Here is a 20,543-nt window from a genome sequence, read left to right on the forward strand (position 1 = left end):
GCTCGGAAAGCTCCACAAATAGCAGGAGGGCTGCTTAACTGGGGAGAAGGCAGAGAACCACAGAGCAAAACACATGCAGGCAGCACCAAAGGCAGGGAAGAGCACGGCTGAGGGGATCTGCCCACCCCAAGGGCACGTTTGCCCTCGATCCATTGTTTTCTCGGTCCCAGCACCACTGTCAACAACACTTTCTGCATATGCAAATAGGACCATACTCCCGCAATTACACGGCAATCAGAGGCAAATTACATTCTTGCTGTTTACTTTCAGTGTCCTTAATTAATCCGGTTATTAGACGATTAATGAAGCTTGTTTGGTGAAAAACTCATAGCATTTACAGCGTGAGCTCACGCGTGCAGCCGGCTGGCATCTCCAGCACGTGGGGCTGGGGGCAGCGCGTCCTGCGCCTGTCCCCAAGGCCAGCAGAGCAGGGTGACACTGACACCGGCCCCGCAGGGCTCGGGCTGGGGTGGGGGGCTCAGGGCTTGGCTTTTCCAGCTGTGCCTCCTCTCCAGGAGCTCAGTCCTGCAGCTCGAGCCAAGCTGCACTTTCCCAGCTCCCTGTCTGGAGACTCAGCCCCCGCCTGCCTGCTCCTCTCCAAAGGCAGCAGGACCCACACCGGCGGCTCCCACCGGTCTGGAAGCTGCTGGAGAAGGTTCCCAGGCCCGTGCAGCCGCCGGGCCCCGTCATCCCTCTCCTCAGCCGGCTCCCGAGGCACCCTGCCCTCCCCAAAGGTCACCCCAGCTCGTGTTTGGTTAAGCTGCCGATAATGAAGTGGCATGTTCATCTAATGATCAAATTGCTGCACCACGAGCATGAAAGGCTGAGGAGAACTAATTAAGAAGCTCATTTGCATACTCCAGCGTTTCCGGTGCACGTATGGGGTTCCCATAGCAACCGGTACAAAAGCTGGCGATGGTGTGTGGATTTTAGGGGGGTTTAAGCGCTGTTCCATCCCTTTGTCATCCCCTGCAGATCACAAAGCCTCTGCGAGGAAGGTGCGGTGACAGCGAGCTGGGGAGGGACATTTCTGCACAGCAAGGGTGGGGGACAAACGAGCTGCGAGCGTGGCAGGGGGCTGAGCCTGCTCCCAATGCCACCAACTCAGGTGTCCGAGAGGGGATCAGGGATTTGGGGGCTGAGGACGCACTTGAACAGAAATCCCTGGCCTGGTACTGCTCTATCCAAAACTTTCCTGGGTGACTTTGGCCTCAGCTCCGTGAGGAGGCGGCAGCTCCCGAGGGAAGTTTTGCAGGGGACTGCAGCAAATCCCGCAGCACCCCAGAGCCCTGAGCGGGACTGGCTGCAGGGAGCTCGGGGTGACACCGGCAGCACCCGGGACGTGGGGACACTGGAGGATGGGACCCTAAACGCCGCACCCCAGTGTGGGAAGGAGGAATCCAGGACTGGCCAGGGGAGGGTGTCAGCTCAAGTCCCAGCAGGTTCCCGCAGTGCGGCGCAGTCCAGCCCCGGCTCCTTCCATCATGTCACTTTTCCTAAGCACCAAGATTTCTTTTCTGCTTTGTATTTCTGGCAAGAAACCTTTGCATTTAGATAAGGAATAAAGCCTGGAATCAGATCTGAACTCTGCAGCAGAGATCAACATTTTAATGAATTAAATATATTCCAAACTAAATGTAACCTCTTAGCGCTCACATTTTTGAGTGAGTCTAACTTAAAGAAAAAGCCAACAATCCAACTCATTTCAGCTCTCCCCGGCTGTGAACTGGCCACAGGCCAATCAATTATCTCGAATTTATTCGCTATTCAACTTCCTTCCAACAGCCAGTTTCCAGGCTGTGAATTGCAGGTGAGCGGCTCCTGCGGCCGCGGCTGCGCTCTCTTTCCAGACCAGTTCGAGGCACTGGTTTCACTGGGCTGCCCAGGAGCAGCGCCTGGCCCGGGGCCACCAGCGAGGCGGGACACTCGGGCTGGCACGTTCGGCGTCACACAGCCCCGGGGGGACTGGAGGGACAGCGGCTGTTTGACATCCACAGCAGCGTTTAGAGATTCAAATGGAGCCCGAGCATCCCCCGAGGGCTGCGCAGCGCTGTCAGGCCTGGGAAGAGACTTTTAATTCCTCGCTGTTCATTCGTGGCTGCGCAGGGAGGGCAGTGCTGCTCCAGCATCGCGCGTTCGGTCGCTGCGGGAAGATGCTGCAGCTGCAGAAAGCCCTGCAGGTGTTTGCTGGGCTGGGAAAAGCAATTTTGGGACTGGGGAGGGCAGGGATGAGACCTCGGGCAGTTTTGGGACTGGGGAGGGCAGGGATGAGACCTCGGGCAGTTTTGGGACTGGGGAGGGCAGGGATGAGACCTCGGGCAGTTTTGGGACTGGGGAGGGCAGGGATGAGACCTCGGGCAGGTTTGGGACTGGGGAGGGCAGGGATGAGACCTCGTCTGTGCTGCCCCAGGCTCAGCCAACCCCAGTTGCAGAGCCTGGCGTTTGGGGGGCAGGTGAGGAAGCCCAGCTGGCCCTTCCTGCAGCCCCCACCACACTCAGGGCTTGGGGAGCCCCAGAGCTCTCAGCCCTCCACTTCAAACACCTCATCTCACTGTTTCCCACTCCAGCCAGGGGCTTCTCCTCTGTCCCCAGCCTACCCATCCTGGAACGAGCTCCAAACCCGTCAGGCTGGAAGAAGTCCCCTTGCCCATCCAAAGCTTTCTCCTCCCCTAACATTGTTTTCGTTTCCCCCTCCCCCCCCCTCTCGTTTTTTATTCTCAATAAAAACATAATTACAGGCTTTTAAAAAAAGCAAATTATAGTGACATACTTTAATTATCTCCAAGCAATGGAGGACTAAATTACACAGTCAGGGAATCGGAGGTTACCTAAAAATAAAAGCAAGAAGCTTCATTAAATGCTAATTGCAGCTTTCACCACCGAAGTGAGATTTCAACACAGACCACCATTGACTCACTGGGCCCTACAAGAGAACACTGGGGCAGGGGAGAAGCCCTCGGATCCACAGCTCATGCCTCCATCCGTGGCTCCAGCCACAGGGATTGCTCCAAAGGGAGCTCCAAGGGCTCCGCTGCTGCTGGGCCTTCCCCAGCCACAGGGCTGGGTGCTGCCACCTCCCTCCAGGGCACCCACTGTCCCCTCGACCCATCTCAGAGGCACTGCCCACCTTCCCAGCAGCACTGAGGGGCTCATCGCAGCTCCTCCAATGCTTTTCTCAGAGCTCCAGTTTTTCCCAGAGCTGCTCCTGCACCATGGATGGAAGCACAGCAGCCACCTCAGCTTTGCTGCCCCCTGCTCTGACCTTGAGTCCCACCTTGCTCTGAGCACCCCTCGGCTCTCCTGGGCTGAAAATGGGGGCTCTCCTCGTGGGAGAGGAGCTGCACGGAGCCCTGCCCTCCTGTCCTGCCCAAACTAAGCTCTGCTCCAGCCCTGTTCTTCCCATTCCCTTCCTCCAGATTTCCTCCCCAAGGAGGAACCAGAGATCTCCAACCCCACAGGGGCTGATTTCCCCCAAGACACGGGAAGGGAGGCACGAGGTGGCAGGCAGGCTGGAAAATTCGCAGGGAAATTATCTTGTTTTTCCATTTCCCATCGAGTTGGCCTAATTATGCCACCGAAGTCTGTAATTTGCCTCTCACAGAAGAGAGTTAATGACTGGTTCCAGGCTGCTGCTGCTCCAGGCGGGGGCACAGCTCCCACTCCAGCCCCCAGCTGTGCCCTGGGACCCCGAAAGTCCTGCTTGTCCCCGGAGAAGGGAGCTCAGGAGAGGAGCTGGCGATGGGCAACAGCAGCCAAGGACAACAGAAAGTTCCAGGAGGCAGGAAGATACGAGCAGGGCATGGAGGGAGCTGGCACCAGCCCAGGATTTTTCCTCATCACTTCTCAAAGTCCCAGAAAAAGTGAAAAATCTGCAGGTCAAGCACTCGGGGAACTCAGGCAATTATCATTGTTTAAATTCAACAGCCCTTCACAGAAATAAGAGGAAAATCAGACAAGTGCTTTCAAAGCTCTAAGGGAGGCGAGGAGGAGAAACAATGGCAACGATTCCCAGCTACCTCATTAAAAGAAAAAAAATACCCAAAATACCCAAAACTAGGAGTCTGATATCCAGGAATCGGTATCCACTCTGCTCTTCTCCCCAGCCACAGGCAGAGCTACCCTCAAAAACACTAAGCAAAGCAGAAAAGCAGAATCTGGATGCTCATAAGGTCCCTGCTGCAACATCCAGAGCAGAGCCTGGCTGGATCCCCGTCCACCTCAGAGGCTCACAGGCTGCTCCCTTTTAATCATCAAAGAGGTGGTTAGAATTAAACAGCACTGTAGCATGAGGTGCTGGATAAAACCCACCAGCTGTGCTCGGAGGTCACTGCATCCACCACTGGAATGGGTGGGGAGGGACAGGGCTCCTCCAGCAGCTCAGGTTTGGGGGTGACAAAAATGGGGCATTTCTGCAGGGCTTGGAACACCCCCTCACAGGCACGGCGAGGGGAGGCAGGCGGAGGCTGTAATTAAGTCAGAGTCAGCCTTTCCAGTCGTTATCGGGCAGAATTCAGGGTGAAAGCTGCTCGTGACACCATGAGAGCAGAATCCCCGAGCCAGAAGCTGCACCAGAGACATCGACTCGGGTTTTCTCGGGGCCCTCTGAACCAGGCAGGGCCTCACTGAACCGACAGTGATGGATGCGCTGGGAACGGAGCAGTTTCTTCTCCTGAGAAGCTCTTTTGACAAGTATGATCTTATCAAAGTTTCCAGCTTTTCATTACGCTGCTTTTTTCCCCCTTTTTTAACTCCTGCCTTCAAGGCAGGCTCTGTCCTCTGTGCACAGGCAGCGAGCAGCTGCATTTCCCTCTGGCACCAATTCCTGGCTGAGGCTGCCGTGGGGCTCAGGGCATCCAGGTGCCCCCCACACACCCCAGGGGGAGAGCAGAGCTGTGATTAACACACAAACAGCTCTAGAAATGTGCAAAATACAGGGGTGACACCACACAGGCTCAGAGAGAGGGAAATAGCAGCATTTTGGGGTTGGGGGAACAGGCACAAAGGGACAGGGAGCCATCCCAGCACCCCCTCCCAGGCCAGGTCACCACCAGCTCCAGCATTTTATTGGGCTTTTGATTGAAACAAAGCTTGTCCAGAAGCTGGAGGTGCCCAGCACCTCTCTGCCCCATTTCCCAAAAAAGAGCCAGGTTTGGACCCTCCTCTCCTGATCCAGCAGCCAACAAGCACAGCCAGCCCCAATCCAAGAGGGAAACACTTGGAATGCCCGGGCCAGAGACAGAAACAGCAGCAGCCAATGCACCAAAGTGCCCCAAAAAGGCACAGCCCAGGCTCTGGGCACAGCCACGTCCCTCACCCACGGCTGTGCCATCCCAAGGACAGGCTGGAGCCTGAGGAGGAGCCCTCCCCACGAGGCAGAGCTGCTTTTGTTGCTCTCTGTTAACCCAGGATCTTTTAGGTTGGAAAAGCCCTCTGAGGTCCTCCAGTCCACCCCTTTACCCAGCAATGCCACCATGTCCCCAAGGGCCACAGCTGCACACTTTTTAAACAGATCCCTCCAGGCATGGGGACTCCAGCGCTTCCCTGGCAGCCTGAAGGTGTGGGAAGCCCTGGGAAATCTCCTCCCCTCTGCTCCATCCTCTCACAGCTCAGGGAAGAGAAAACAAGGAGGAATCAGCCCTTTCCACCCCAAAGCTGCCCCAGTGCCCCGTGCCAGGGACGTGCCAAGCTCCCCTCTCCCTGTGTCATCCTCTCTCGCATGGTTTGCAGCTGCCTGGAATCTCCAGGAATGCCTGCAGAGGAAGGACAGCAAGCTGAGCTCTCCCAGAGGGTTTGCCCACCCAAAACCTTCCCCGGCACCTCCTGAAACCAAGTCACCAAGAGACAGCAAACGCCGAGTGCAAAACCAGGGTCTTTTATTAGAAATCGCCTCGTATAAAAATGATCATGCTCTACACAGTCATCGAATAATTCATAAACATCCAGGCACTGAACTTTGTTTTTTTGTGTGTTTTTGTTTTTTGACTGGTCAGTACATAAAGCAGACATATTTCAATCCATATGGTCATCACATACATTAAGGAACCACCTATAGAAATCAGCACTTTGAACACAGTCTAGGTTTTATTTTATTTTATTTTATTTTATTTTATTTTGCTGTCTGTTTTTTTTTTTAATGTAAATTTTAAGTATTTTTATTTATTATTCCTTTTTGCAACATATAGAATTTGGTAGGATATGGGGTAGAGAGTGAAGAGGGACGGAGGAAGACAGGAACAAAAGAAAACGGAGGATTAAAAAAAATAAAAAGAGAAAACAGAAGGTTCTGCACAACCACAAACAATCTCACAAATTCCAGAAAAGGGAAAATGTTTGGGCTCCTATTTTTTTTTTTTTTACTCTTTTTTTTTTTATTTTTTGCCAAAATACAGGAAAAAAAAAAAACCCAAAGACTTGCTGAAGTCCGTGCCCTCTTGCCCGTGCTCCGTCCCCGCGCTCCGGCGTCCCTCCGTGGGAGCCATGCATCGCCGCCGTGGGCGCTGGAAGAGTTTTAGTGTTTCTTTATGGATTTTTTTGCTGCTGTTGATGGCATTTTCCCCCAGGATTCTGCCCTGGGGCGTGTCCCCCAGCTGCCACCTGCCTGTCCTGTGCCGCTGTCCCTGCGAGGAGTTCGGCTCCCTCCCGGTCCCCGCTCCTGGAGCTAAATGGCGTGGTTGCTGTAGCTGACGTAGGTCTGCTTGGTGGCCAGCGCTGGAAGGAGACACAGAGCTCACGTGGGTCATTAGCAGAGGCCACCTTCCCCTCCTGGCTCCTGTCCCATCCCCCTGACCCGGCCATCGTGCCAGGAGGTGCCGGCAGGGATGTGGCAGGGTTTGCTCAGGGATCTGGGCAGTGCTGGCACCTGGGGTCCTGCCCTGAGCCCCGCAGCAGCTGTGGGTGCTCCCGAAGGACACTGCACCCCGAAGAGAGCCCCAGGATGTGCCATGAGCAGCGGGAATGTGGTCTCAGGCTCCCGTCCACTCCCCTCAGCAACCTCCTACAGACAGACCCAGAGGTGCTGCACCTTCCCAAAGCTCAGCCTGTTCCAGCCAGCCCTGCCTGGGACAAATCGTGGGGTCCCAGGGGGTTTTGGGATCCCAGCTGGGTGTCCCACACAGCTGGTCACCACTCCATAGCAGCTGGGAGTGGAGCAGCAGGGCACAAAATCAACCACCCTGGCTGTCCCCTCATCCAGAGGGTGCCACAGGGACACAACCCTGCTGCCACCCCCAGCTTCCCCTGCCCTCAGACGCACCAGGAGAGGAGGCAGCGATGGCTCCAAAGCCACCACACGTCCCAGGGTGGCACTGGGGGGCACAGCAAAAGCCACAGAGCAATGAAGCCTCCCACCCCCTGCAGCGCTGTGCCACTGCCCTGGGTGGGGACAACGCTCTGCCGAGACCCAGGAGGTCCCCAGGCACCACGGGGTCAGCAGGCACAGCAACACCCTGCAGCCAAGGGCACGGGCAGGTGCTGGCACAGATGGCACAGCCTGGGACACCCTGAGGAGCACAAAGGTGTCCCCACAGGGAGGGGACACCAGCAGCTCGCAGTGCCTGGCTGGCAGTGGAACCTTGCTGCAGGTTTCCAGCTGGTGTTCCCAGATAACAATTAGATAGAGCAGAAGGAATTGGAGCTGACAGAGCTATTTGTTAGCTGCGATGTTTTCGTAGCTGATCTGCCCGTATCAAAGCCCTGTGAATTATTTATTCTGTTGTTTATTTAAGGATACGTGACCCGGCGGTGACAGAGTGAAAAATGTCCCCTCGGTGCTGCGCTGACGTCCCCCTGCGCCTCCCGCCCCCAGCGCTGCTGCCGTGCCCGTTCCCTCCTGGGCACCACAGGAGCTGCCAGCCCTGCTCACTGTGAGCTCCCCCAGCCCTGCGTGACTCCTGCTGGACTCAGGGATGTGCAGATGGAGCTCGGCTCTCCCCGTTCCCGTTTATGATCCTCAGAGGATCCCGCTGCGAGCCCCCGCGGGAGCCGCCTCACCTTGCGTTTCCAGGTTCTCGCAGAGCTCCGACTTGGCCTCTCCGTTGGGGCGGAACCCTCCCTTCTGAGAGAACTTGTTGGACATGGTGGCTGCTGTCACCACCGCCTTGAGGCTCCGCTTGCGCTTGGGGACGTTCTGCTCCGGGTGGAAGAGGATGATGTACACCTTGGGCATGTAGAGCATGCCCAGGGACACCGAGGCACTCAGACTCACCGAGATGGTGAGCGTCGTGGTCTGGATGTACATCTGCAAGACACAAGGCCACCAGCTGAGAGCCCAAGCCCCTGTGGGATCCAAAAGGGAAAGGAGGAAACGGGGAAACGAGGGAAAGTTGGGGTTGAATGAAAGGAGTGGGGAGGCAGCGCTGCAATGTTGGCAGTGCTGGGTGTTCAAGGGGAGCTTTGATGCTCCGCCAGCCTCAGGGCAGGAGCTGCAAGGCTGGTGCTGGGCACAGCAAGGGCCCCCAATGCCAGGGCACGCCCCACTGCCCTTCTCCCTTCAACAGGTAATTCCCATTCCCCAGCTGACTCCTGGGCTCTTGTCATGTAAGTCACATATTACACACCGACGCTGCCTTTTTGCAGTCAAAACTAATTTCACGCTCACTGTCCAGGACTAACAGTGACAGATGTTTTCCAAAATGAAAGCCCATTAATCTGACTGTAGAATAATCCATTTTTCTATGGAGAGCAGTTGGCAGGCTCCTCTCAAGCCGGGGCATCTGAAGCAGGTGGCAACTGGAAGCAGAGACCCCCTCCTCTGCCCATCCCACCTCTCAGGGAGGCCAGGAGGACAAGTCCCTGCTCCATGGGCATCCCTGCTCTGCCAGCATCTGGCTCCTTCCTCTCCAGCATCCCCTTCTCCACCAGGCAGTTCTGAGGCTCTGGGGAGGAGCAGGGAGGGGGCTCTGGGTCTCCAGATGCCTTTGCACACACCTGTGTGCAGGTAACCCACGAGGCTTTAGAAGGAGCCTTAAAGCAATTCCTGAACTTCACCCGATTCCATGTCCAGGGGTTCACAGGTGGGATTTCACACCCTCTGAGGAGGCAGCACCTGGAGGAGCCAGGGAAGCCTGGGGGCCACAGCAGCAGCCAGAGCAGGGGTCCCCATGTGCCCAGGGGCACACATTTCACCTGAGGGTTTCTGAAGTGAAGAGGTGCTGGAGAGCACACGCGAGGCAGAGACTCTGCACAGCTCCTGAGAGCGAGAGCTGGTGGGACACATCTGCTCCAGGAGCCCCCCAGGACCCACAGGTCCCACCTGTGACCCTGCAAAGCCAACCAGCACCTGGCCCCGAGCGTTCCAACTCAGCCCCAGAGGGAAAATGCCACCAAGCTGGTTCTGAGTCAACTGAAAAACTTTGGTTTGTCCCCAGAATAAAACCTCCTGCTGTCACACGCGCCGGTTTGTTTGTTCCACCTTCTCTCTCTAGGCAGTTTTTGGAAATAAAAATGTCATTTCATCAAGCAAAGTCAAAACATATCTCTGTGCCAGAATATGTGCACTTTTTTATTTCTTCCTTTTTTTTTTTATCCACTCCAACTCTCCAAATTCTGCCACGGGTGTCCTGGACTGGCCAGGAATGAGGGAAACACTGAGACCCCCAACTCCAGGCACCCCAAGCCCTGCCTGGGAACCAGCACAGCGTGACCCTGCTGGGGCACGGCTCAGCTCAGCACCCCTCATCTCCCTGGCTCCCTGCCTTCCCTTGCCAATCCAGCAATTTCTGTATTTTGTGCCTCTGCAGAGAGTCCCCCCTCCCTGTGCCTTGGGGCTTGGAGGCGTTTCAGCACGGAGGGAGAGAGCAGCTGAGCTGAGCTGAGCCGAGCTGAGCTGAGCTCAGACATCTCCCCCCTCGCTCCTGGGCCAGTTCTCCCAGTGCTGCCGGGGACTCCCCTGTGCTGGGACCCCGCTGGCCCCAGCCCCATCTCCCCACCCCGCTCTCTGCCTCCTGCAGCACTTTTGGGGTCTCCCAGAGCCACTGTGGCAACCTTCCCCCCACGATGTGTTTGCAGGAAGCGTTTTCCTGCCCGCTCCAGCCTCCGCAGCCGTGCCTCGCCGCAGCAAACCCCTCACCAGCTCAGACAGGAATATTTTTAGCCTGGAGCCTCCACACAGCCGTGCAACTCTGCTCAGTTAACCTTTTGCCACTGCAAAAAATGACCATTTCTCACAGTTTCACTTCCCACTCTCTTAATTGGCTTCCAGCCCAGGACCTCGCTTTGCCCCTCCGTTAACAACACTGGAGCTTCCTCCGGAGCCCTGGGAGGTGTGAGCTGTGCTTATTGAGCAAGTTCCAGCTCCTGCTGCCTCGTGGGCTGGATCAAAGGGCCCAGGCAGCCCCGGCTCAGGGCGATGACGCTGAGGGACAGCAGTAACCCAAAATGACCCCACAGCAGCCCCCAAACCCTTTGCTGTGCTCAGCTTTGCCCAGGGCTGAGCTGAGCTCAGTCCTGCCCGAGGAAGCAGCCCAGGCTTGAGGCACAGCCCAGGCTTGTGCCTGTCCCACAGCAAATCTCTGCATTAATGGGAAGCTGCCCCCACACTAAATCCACGCCTGGCCCCACTACAAGGGGTTTTGCACCGTGGTGGGTGCTGGGGAAGGGCAAACCTGCTCAGCACTCCGAACACCACGGGACAGTCCCTCTCACTCCTTCCCTTCTCTCTTTTCCCTGGCTAAAAGCGAATGTGATAAACAGGGAAGCAGACAATGACTCCACTGTTCTGCTGCCACCTTATCAGCACAGGAAATTGTCTCTTTCTTTAGATGCTCTGTTACTGCTATTTCTGTAATCCGCCGGGATCGGCGGGGATGAGAGCTTCTTTTCAGAAAAGGCTTGGGGGACTTGTTACAATAATGTGCCACCTCCATGCAAAGTTGTGGGCACGAGGTAAAGCAAATAAAAGTAAAACTGGGGATTGTAATCCAACTCCTCCAGACCACGAGGAAGGCTTTGCTGCAGCCCTGCAGCCTCAGCTGGGGTCAGGGCAGGAGTCCCAGGGGTTCACGGGTGAGGGTTTGCCCTGTGACATCCTCAGGACTTCAGCCATGAGAGGACAGCCCAGACAATACTCCTGGATTTCCTGTTCTCAAGGGTGCAGACACTCCACGGAGCCCAGGAGGCCCTCAGTCCCAGCAGCAGTGGGGTGAAGGGGATGGGATCCCTCCCCACGAGCTGGGGGTGCCCCGTGGAGCATCCCCAGAGCACCACGTGGGTGATGCCAATGCCAGTGCCCCCAGCTGTCACCCCAAGGACACGTCAGAGCCACACCCTCCGTGCAGGCTGTGCAACAGCTCCTTTTCCACCTTTTTCTCCCCAAGAGGGCAAACCAACAACTAAAGCACTGAGGGAGCCCCAATCACCTGCTGCTCTCTCCAGCCTCATTTGAGCACATCCATCATCCCTCAGCTGTGGCCCAGGGACACTCAGAGCTCATTCCCATGGCCTGGAGATACTCAGAGCCCATTCCCACATCGGCAGAGCAGAACTCCAACCTGGAATCCCAAAGCCCCTCGAGGATTGGCTCAGCAGGCTCGAGGCAGGGCCGGGCTGTGAGACAGAGCTCCACTTCCGAGGGGAGTTGGGAACATCACTTTTTCCACCTCTAATCAGCTTGTTAGCAGCCTAATAACAGAGCAGGCCTGTGCATTACAACCCCCAACGAGAGGCACAGCCTATTGTGGAGCTGCTGCCTGACAGGCAGCGTTCAGCAGCCCTAAATTATCCCGTGACAAGCTGCAGTGAAGAGGTGAGCAACCTTGCGCATAATCTACAATCATTATCATTTCCATCTTTATTACCCACAGTATGCCAAGCACATTAAGGAGGCTTTCAGGGAGCTTTTGTTTTGCAATAATTTCTTTAAAAACCTGCTTTCTTGTTAGTATCTCCCCTGCCATCTCATCAAAATGGAAATGGCGCAAAAGGCTCCATTTATTTCCCCTAATTCTCCTTCACACTTCCAGCCAGAGAAGGCCTGGTGGGACCTTCTGGTTGAGCCAAGGTCAGAGGTGGCCGGGCAGACTCAGCCTCCTCGAGGGAGGGATGCTCTGAGAAAAGATGCTCCAGGACACAACAAACTCAGGTGTCCACAGCAAAAGCTCCCTCAGCAAACCTTGGCAACAGGTGTGTCCTAAAGCCACGGTGTCAGCAGCATGGGGACACACTCGGGGGATCCAGAGAGGGATCTGGGTGCTGGGACACCCCAGGGATTTCCAGGGAACAGCAGCTCCAAGGTTTGTTCATCAGAGCAGCGCTGGGCTGGCAGGCGGGAGCTGTTTGCGTTTGACAGAAACGCGATGATTCCTGTTTTGGCTGGCAGGCAAAGGGATTTGGGTCTCATTCATGAGATTTTTATTCTTTGTTCTTAATCCCTCGCACTTCAGCACGGAGCCTCATCCAGGCTGGCCTCGGTCCCATGGGAACTCAGCACTGGGAACAGGGGCCAGCTGGGCAGCACCGGGTCCCTTTCTGTGCAGAAACTGTGCCCATGATAGCTGGGACCTGCCCCGGGGGCTCATCCTCCCCCAGCCCACGCAGCAGCAGCCTGTGCTGCCCACTGCCCCCACCCACGAGGGGCAGTGGGGCCAACAGAGCACGGAAAACTTCCCACCCTAATTCCCAAGCTGACCAAGCTGCAGGGAAGGTCTCCTCTTGCTCAAAACACCACAGCCTCTCCCAGCCCTGCAAACCCACACCAGCCAGGCCTCTCCCCTCCTCCCTTACCTTTTCCGCCGACTGCGACGTCCCAAAAAATATCGGGATGAAGGCTAACCACACAATGCAAGTCGTGTACATGGTGAACCCAATGGGCTTGGCTTCGTTAAAGGTCTCCGGGACCCCGCGGGTCTTAATGGCGTACACAGTGCAGGTGACCATGAGGAGCATGCTGTACCCGAGCAAACAGATGAGGGACAGGTCCGAAATGTCACATTTGAGGATGCCCCGGGCAAAGTGGGGGTTTGTAGTCCGCTGGTCCTCGTAGTCAATGACAGAGTGGGACGGGTCCACGATGAACCAGATGCAGACGCCGACGAGCTGCAGGGAGATGAGGCTGAAGGTGATGACCAGCTGCGACGCGGGGCTGATGAAGCGCGGGGCGCTCACCGACTTCTTGCCCTGCTCGAAGATGCGGTAGATGCGGTTGGTCTTGGTGAGCAGCGCGGCGTAGCTGATGCTCATGCCCAGCCCCAGGAAGATGCGCCGCAGGGAGCAGGTGCTGAGGTCGGGCTCGGCGATCATCAGGAAGGTGGTGGCGTAGCAGAGGAAGATGCCCGTGAGCAGGACGTAGCTGAGCTCCCGCCCCGACGCCTTGACGATGGGCGTGTCGTTGTAGCGCACGAAGGTGATCACCACGAACAGGGTGGCGATGATGCCCACGATGGCGATGAACACGGGCACCACGGCCCAGGGCGAGCTCCACTCCAGCTTGATGATGGGGATGGGCGTGCAGCTGGTGTGGTTCTCGTTGGGCCGCTCGTTGAAGTGGCAGCGCTTGCAGTGGAACTCGTCCAGCTGGTACTGGTAGCCGTCGCAGCGCTCGCAGTGCCAGCAGCAGGGGATGCCCTTCACCAGCTTCTTCCTCTCGCCCGGCTTGCAGGGCAGGCTGCAGATGGAGCTGGGCTGCTGGCTCCCGCCCCCCGGCCACAGCATGTTCTCCACCTGCGGGGCAGATGGCACCAGCCATGCTGAGGGCACAGCGGGCACCTGCCGGGCACACCTGGGCACAGGGGATGCCCTGCCCTGCTTGGATCTGGACCCTCAACCCGTCAGCACATCCCACAAAGGGTCAGTCCCAGCCCAGCCTGGCATGGGTGAAGCCTTTTGGGAAGATTCAACAACAGGAACCCAAAATGAAGCCCCTCCTTCCCTGAGGAAATCCCATCTGCTCTGGTCTGGCTCTGTCTCCTGTCCCATAGCCAGAGTCCCTAGGGTGTGGTCACACGTGCTGAAGCACCAGTGTGTACCTGGGGGACACCTTCCCCTCTGTCCCCACCACCTTTGGCTGCCTGGCTTTGCACCCAGGGGCTCCCAGACTCTTCGTGGTGAGAAGAGAAACCTGCAGGACCTTCCCCTTGGACCACACCCTTACCTTGAGGTGCAGGTGATCTGTCCACTGCCCGATGACTTTGTACTCAGGGGTGGAGTTCCTGATCTGGTACTGGTAGATGTCGTAACGCCCCGGAGCATCTCCGTTCTCATTGAATGTCACAGGAGTCCCGGCAATGCCTGTGGGAAAGGGGGGGGCTCAGCACCCACAGCACCCCCAGCAACCCCCACCCTGCTGATGGGCTCCAAGGGGGCTCTGGCCCCCTCGCTGCTTCTTCTAAGACAGGGGGAAAAGCAGCTTTAAAAGTTAAATCAAGTGAATTTTGGAGATAAACACTAATGAAAGGGAGGAAGAGAAGAATCAAGTGAGAGAGGAAAATAAATAAAAGAGACACTGTGGAGGAGATCAGAGGGTGGAGATAAATAGAAATAATAAGGGGACCAGACAGAAAATGTTTATTAAGGAGAAAGGGCAAAGATGTGCTTCCAGAGATCTGAGACAGACAAGGGCAGAGCAGCGGGAGGCAGTGGGACCTCTGCCAGCCGGGAGGGAGGAGCTGGCAGGGGGAGAGGCTGGGCAGGACAGCAGGTGAGGGCAGGGCAGCAGGTGAGGGCAGGATTGCTGCCAGATTTAACCTCCAAAGGCTCTCAGGAGATGTGGAAGCTCAGACCCGCTGCCCCCCCCTTCACGCTGCATTCGCAGTGCAGCCGCTGCCAAATGGTACCACAAATTAACTGTGGGTGCTGCTGCGTGACCCACACTGGGGACAAGCAGAGACCCCCCGGGTCCCAGGGCTGCTCCTGCCACCGCCCCAGGGCACAGCAGACCTGAGAAGTTGACGTTGCGGATGTACTTGAGCAGCTCCACGCCGTCCACCGGGTCCATGCGGGGGCACAGCCCCACCTTGCCGGGGCACAGGTTCTTGTGCATGTTGTGCAGGGCGTGTCCCATGGCGTAGACGGCGTCGATGACGAACTGCACCTTCCCCTCCTGCTCGTACGAGGAGTCCTGGCCGATCCTCTCCCGGTCTGCGGGGACAGGGGAAGGGGGTTCCACCTCCTGTGCCCCAGCCGTGCCCCCCAGGATGTGTCTGCTGCACCCCAAACCCTTGGCAACGAGCCCACCCTGGACTGGAGCAGCTGGAAATTCCAACCCCGCTCCCAAACCTGCACAGCCAGGGGACACGCAGCCAAGGAACATTCCCTGGGGAATACCCAGCCAACCTCCTCGTTGGGAGGCTCTGAAAATGTGGGTGCTGCACCCTGCTGTGCTTCCAAGAGCCCTCGGGATGTCAGGATGTCACGTCCCCGTGCCGTGGGACAGCCCTGAACTCCCAACAGGATGCAGGCTGGGCTGTGACCGGCATCCCACCCTCACCCCTGCATGCTTCATCCCTCCTTCATCTCCCAGGGGTTTCCACCAACTCAGGCTCCACCAGCGGTGTCAAGGACTGCCCAGGAAGCATCCATCACTGCCTGCCGGTCCCCCGCTCACTCCCAAAGCCTCCGGCCACGCCACTCCCCTTGTCACCCCCTGTCACCCCCCCTGCCTTGCTGACCCCACAGCCTCCCCGGCTGGCAGGATCCTGCAAGGATCTGGCAATTACCAGTGACAGCTGCCTTCCCCCCTGTCATAACCGCCCTTAATGGGCCCACAAACATGTTAATCACTTAGCAGAAGACACCGATTAACGCAGCACGCCGTTAATTACAGCTAAGAGAGCATCTCCCAAGGGACACCACGGCTATGGAGAGCTCCGGCCTCTGCCCCTCCATGCCTGCCCCGAGGCACGGCCGGGCATCCTGCCAGGCCTCCAGTGGGAAGGAGGGCTTGTCAGGGAGCCGAGGGCACGAAAGCCACGCCAGGGTGCTCAAAATTAACTCCAGCTCCACCACGCAGGGACCCACCCAATGCGAGGTGGCATTCACGGGGACGGCAGGGGACCAAGCACCAGGTGCTGACCCCTTCCTTCCCTGCTGTGGGGGAGTGGGATGAAGCTCCAGCAAGAGGGGACAGTCCCGTGAGCCCTGCTGGAGGTCCCTGTGCCGGGACCTGTGCCACTGATGTGACACTAAAGCAAACTGATAACAAACTGACCGACAGGAAAAGATGATATCACGGAGGTGAATTCATAGCCCATCCTTCAAAGTTATAAAAACGCTTTTGGAATGTGGAGATTACTCATGCAAAGCCCGGCAGGTGATCCCTCCTTCCACATTATTGACAGGAGTCATTAATCTTCTCCCTCAACTTCAGGCCCTTCCCCATATTCATCTCCGAAGGCGCAGACAGGCCACTCTGTCTTGTCAAGATAATTACCCATTAAAAGAGGAGCTGTAATAGACTGTCCAGGGAGCTGAGCCCATGGGGATGTCACAGCCCTGCCACCATCCACAGCACCGTCCTGCCCAGGGCACACACAGGGCCCGGGGCCGGTCCCTTACAGCTTCTCAGCTTCCCTCAGTCACCTCATCCCAAAATCCAACCCACTGCAATAGCACAGGCTGTGGAGGCTGCCTTTTCATCCCTGTGCCAAGGCTGAGCAGTGCAGATAAGGACACATCCCTGGGGCTGTCCCTCTGTCTGTCAGCACCTTGCCCCCGGCCCCAGCTGCTTTTTTCCAGACGGGAATTAGGCCGGTGCACAGAGGGGCAATGAGGAGCAGACAGCCGAGGCTTGTTCCCAACCTGGAGACAATAAATCTCTGCCACGCTCCAATAGATGAGGGCCACGGAAGGGAGGTGACCTGCTGATTATAATAGCAGGGTCGTGCATCATTCTACAGGGCTGGTAATTAATTTTCAAGAGCGTGACGAGGCTCGGCGGCCCCCTCGGAGGAGGGACGCAGCTCTTCCCCGGCGGCAGATGAGACGGGATTAGAATCAATTCCCAGCACACCACTGGTCCTGCCTTTTGGCAGGAGTTAATCAAAATCACTCCCAGCACATCTGTGGGGAGCTGGGGATGGAGAATCTCCAAATCTTGTGGGTGCTGGCGGCAGCACCCAGCACCCCTTGCCTCGTTTTTGGGCTGGGTGAGCCCATCCAGGAGCAGGGACTGTCCCTCCACGTGGGAGGCTTGTGGCAAACATGTGATGGGTGCTAGGGCTGGTCTCAGGGGTAACACAGGCAGCTGCCATCAGGAATTCCATCAGCTCAGCCCTCACCTTCCTCCCAGCCCTCCCATCCAGGAACGGGAGCCAGGAGCTGTCTGGTTCAGAGTGGGATCCTTTGGTTTGGTTTTTGGGGTGGAATAAACTAACCAAGCTGGCATTTCTTGGCCACGTTGGGCTCTACCCAAACCTGAGAGAAACAGCCCCAAACCGGGTGTTTGCATCAGCCCTGCAAGGAAGGAGCTCGTGGATCTGCAGGGGCAGGTGATTTGCTTCAGCAGGCGTTAGTTCCCTGCTCTATCTGCCAAGCAATCACTCGGGAGATGGTTTATTTGCTGACAAATTCCGATGATTTACAGACAGCTCCTAGGACATTTGCCACATCGTAGTTTCAGCTGCTTCCACTGACACCTTGGCTCTGAAATATCACCTGTTTAAAAGCTGCATCACGGTGGAGATGAGGAGATCAGCACTCGCAGGGCCTGCTCATGCATCTCCTGGTGCCGAGGGTTCCGTGATGCTCTGGAGAAGGATGAGGAGCTCTTGGCTACCCAAGGCCATGGCCACGGGCCAGTTTCCTGGCGTGCTCTTGCTGCTTGCTCAGCTCCCACCCACCCAGATCACCAGATGAACCCTTGGGGAATGCCTGCAAGGACAAGGATGTGGAAGCACCATCTCACCCATCCTCAGTGGTGAAAGCAGGGGGAAAACAAAACCTTCACCATCCAACTTCGCAGGCACAGCCAGGTCTCTCTGTCTGACGGCACACGATGGCTTCCAAAGACATCCCTCCCAAGGGGACGAAGGGACGCGCCAATGTCCCCAAGTCCTGCCACGTCGCAGCCCGCGAGCCACGGCGCCGTCATCTGTCTTCAGGCGGTGCCAGGCAGGCAGTAAATCTCTCCCATCTCTCAGTAAACATGTCACCTCCCCAAGCCTCCAACCATCACCTGACAGCAGCGCTGTCAGCAAGACAGATCCCCGGCTGCCTTGTTTACTGCACTCGTCCCTAAAGCCTCTTTTGGCTGGAAATGACTCAAAATGCACAGAGGGGCTTGGGGAAGGAGCTGGGAACCTCGAATCGGGATCCCCACCAGGATCAGAAAAACTCCATGCTCACAAGCAGAACCACACCCCCCATGAGCCGCCACCTCCCACAGCAGCCCCCCAAGCTCTTACTGGTGCATTTCTTGATGCTGCTGCCCTTCCTGAGCGCATGCCGGCTCAGCTTGCAGTGGAAATTCTCCTCCCAGAACTCGGCAAACCAGATGTTCCTGCGGTTGTTGTCCAGGGTCCTGCTGGAGAAGTAGCGGTCGAAACCTGCCCGGGGAGAAAGCGGATGGAGGGGATAAATCCCGAGGATGACTGAGGGATGCATCACTCATTGCCAAGTTCCCCAGGCAGAGGGGAAGGGAGCTGTTGTGAGCGATGGGGACACACCAGAGTGTGGTGGGATTGTGTCCGAAGTGTCCCTTGTGCAGAGATGCGAGTGGAAAATCCACTCAGGGAAGATCCTCTGCAAAGCAGAGACTTTCTGGGACTTTGAGAGCAACAGGAAATGCCTCCCTAGGAACATTGGTGACAGAGGGCGAGCAGGGAAAACATGGCACGTGGGAAATAAGGAGGCGATTGGTGGGCAAACCAGGAGGTCTTTAAAGTCCCTTCCAACCCAAATGATGGTGATTCCACGGCGGTGTCACAGCCAAAACCTGCGGTTAAGGAGGGCAATCTCAGGGGACACAGGGAGCACAGCCCATACCTCTGACCGAGACCCGCTTGGGCAGGATGGTGACAGAGCCCTCGGCCACCTCCTCCAGGTGCAGGACCGGGGCAATTTTGGAGCCCCAGCTGTCCGAGCCCATCCAGATGAAGTGCCCCGTCTGGTTCGCCCTCTTGGCCGCCTCCAGCACCCTTCTGTGGAAAGAAGCAGCAGAGGCTTGGCCACCAACTCCTTTGTCTGACCCCAGGGCAGTGGGGACGCTGGCACAGTGCTGGTGGCATCTCCTGCTCCAGGCACAAGTTTAGCACCAGGCACAACCCGGTGTACATGGACACACAAAATCCAGCGGTGCCACTCAGCTCCTGCACCCTCTGTCCTCCCAGCCTGGGCACACAGGCTGCTTCTCCCACTTCATTTGCATATTTGCTGACTGGTAATTGAAATTCCCCTTAATTACCCAACATTAAGAAGGAAAAAAAATAAAGAATCAGGTTATGCCGCAGCAGGCAGGGAAAGCAGCAGCGTGGAGAGCGCGTACTCCAGCATGGCCAGCCCTGGGAGAGGAGCAGCCAGTGCTGCCAGCGCCCAGAATGGAGCTAAACTGGGCTGTGATGGGCCCAACTGGGCTGTGCTGGGCTCAGCTGGGCTGTGCTGGGCCCAACTGGGCTGTGCTGGGCCCAACTGGGCTGTGCTGGGCTCAACTGGGCAGCTGAGCAGCAGCTGGGAGCGGAGATGCCATCGGCCCTGCTGAGCATCCCTCCTGGTGCAGACACTCAGACGTGCCTGCGCACTCCTCCAGCGCCAGCCAGGCCAGAAAGTCAGTGGGAGGATGGGAGCAGAGCGTTCCTGGATCTGACCCTGCGGGCTCTGTCTCCCGGGGCTCACTGTCCCCTCGGGGGCTCCTGTGGGTCCCCAGCCATGTGGGAGCGGGGCCCAGGGCAGCTCCATCTCCCCGTGCAGAGCCAAGGCAGGTTGTGACTCAGCCCCCGCGTCGGAGCGGATCATTTCAAGTCCAGATGGTGTTTGAAACGTGTAATAAGGAAAAAAAAAAAAAACCCACAGAAATGCAGCAGAGTGCAAACGAGATGGGAAGAGGCAGGCGTGCAGTGGGAGCCGTGCAGGCTGCTCCGAGCTCAGCCCAGGCTGCCCTGGGCTCCGGGCTCATCCCTCCCCAGGACAGTCACAGCCCGTGTCCCACTCTGAGACAGCAGCACCTCCAGCTGCCCCTGCTCCCTGTGCGGGGCAGGATCTCCCCAGGGCAAGCCCAGGAAATTCCGTGGGATCAGTGATTGACACCCGAACTGAGCTAGGCAAGAATTCCAGCTACAACCTTCCCATTCTGTCCTTCCCATCTTCCAGGCTCCACAATGCAGGATCAGGATCATGGAGAACCCCACTCCTGGGCTAAAGCAGGCTGCAGAACCCCCTGCCCAGAGCTGCAATTCCATTTGGATGTTTCCAGAGCCCTGATAACAGGACCTGCCATTTATCCTGCAAGGTAAATCCCTTTTCCCTCTCACCCCCACCCGATGTCAGCTCCGCAGACATTTCTATTAAGGATGGAAAAAAGAAACTGGGAGAGTTTGCACATCTGATGTAAACTGATTTAAACTTGCAGTTTACCCACATTTACATAATGTTTGCTGATTAATAAATTAGACACTTAGGAA

The 20,543-nt window shown here is 57.0% G+C and overlaps 1 protein-coding gene and 1 long non-coding RNA gene across 2 annotated transcripts in view; one reads left to right on the top strand and one right to left on the bottom strand.

Moving 5' to 3' along the window:
* The first annotated feature begins 945 nt into the window (after positions 1-945).
* Positions 946-1,585, top strand: LOC128818790 (uncharacterized). Its single transcript, XR_008440549.1, has 2 exons — positions 946-998; positions 1,216-1,585. It is a non-coding gene; the product is annotated as an uncharacterized LOC128818790 (long non-coding RNA).
* A 4,266-nt stretch (positions 1,586-5,851) lies between these two features.
* Positions 5,852-20,543, bottom strand: part of GRM4 (glutamate metabotropic receptor 4) — a 34,729-nt gene continuing 20,037 nt past the window's right edge. Inside the window, exons 5-11 of the mRNA XM_053998362.1 lie at positions 18,913-19,067; positions 18,333-18,473; positions 14,869-15,069; positions 14,084-14,220; positions 12,718-13,653; positions 7,990-8,236; positions 5,852-6,708 (exon numbers count right to left, since the gene is read on the bottom strand). Coding sequence (XP_053854337.1) covers positions 6,659-6,708; positions 7,990-8,236; positions 12,718-13,653; positions 14,084-14,220; positions 14,869-15,069; positions 18,333-18,473; positions 18,913-19,067 — 1,867 coding nt within the window. The 3' untranslated portion in view covers positions 5,852-6,658. The remainder of the gene's footprint in view (positions 6,709-7,989; positions 8,237-12,717; positions 13,654-14,083; positions 14,221-14,868; positions 15,070-18,332; positions 18,474-18,912; positions 19,068-20,543) is intronic.

The sequence above is a fragment of the Vidua macroura genome, chromosome 24, assembly GCF_024509145.1.
Source record: "Vidua macroura isolate BioBank_ID:100142 chromosome 24, ASM2450914v1, whole genome shotgun sequence".
Classification (NCBI taxonomy): Eukaryota; Metazoa; Chordata; class Aves; order Passeriformes; family Viduidae; genus Vidua; species Vidua macroura.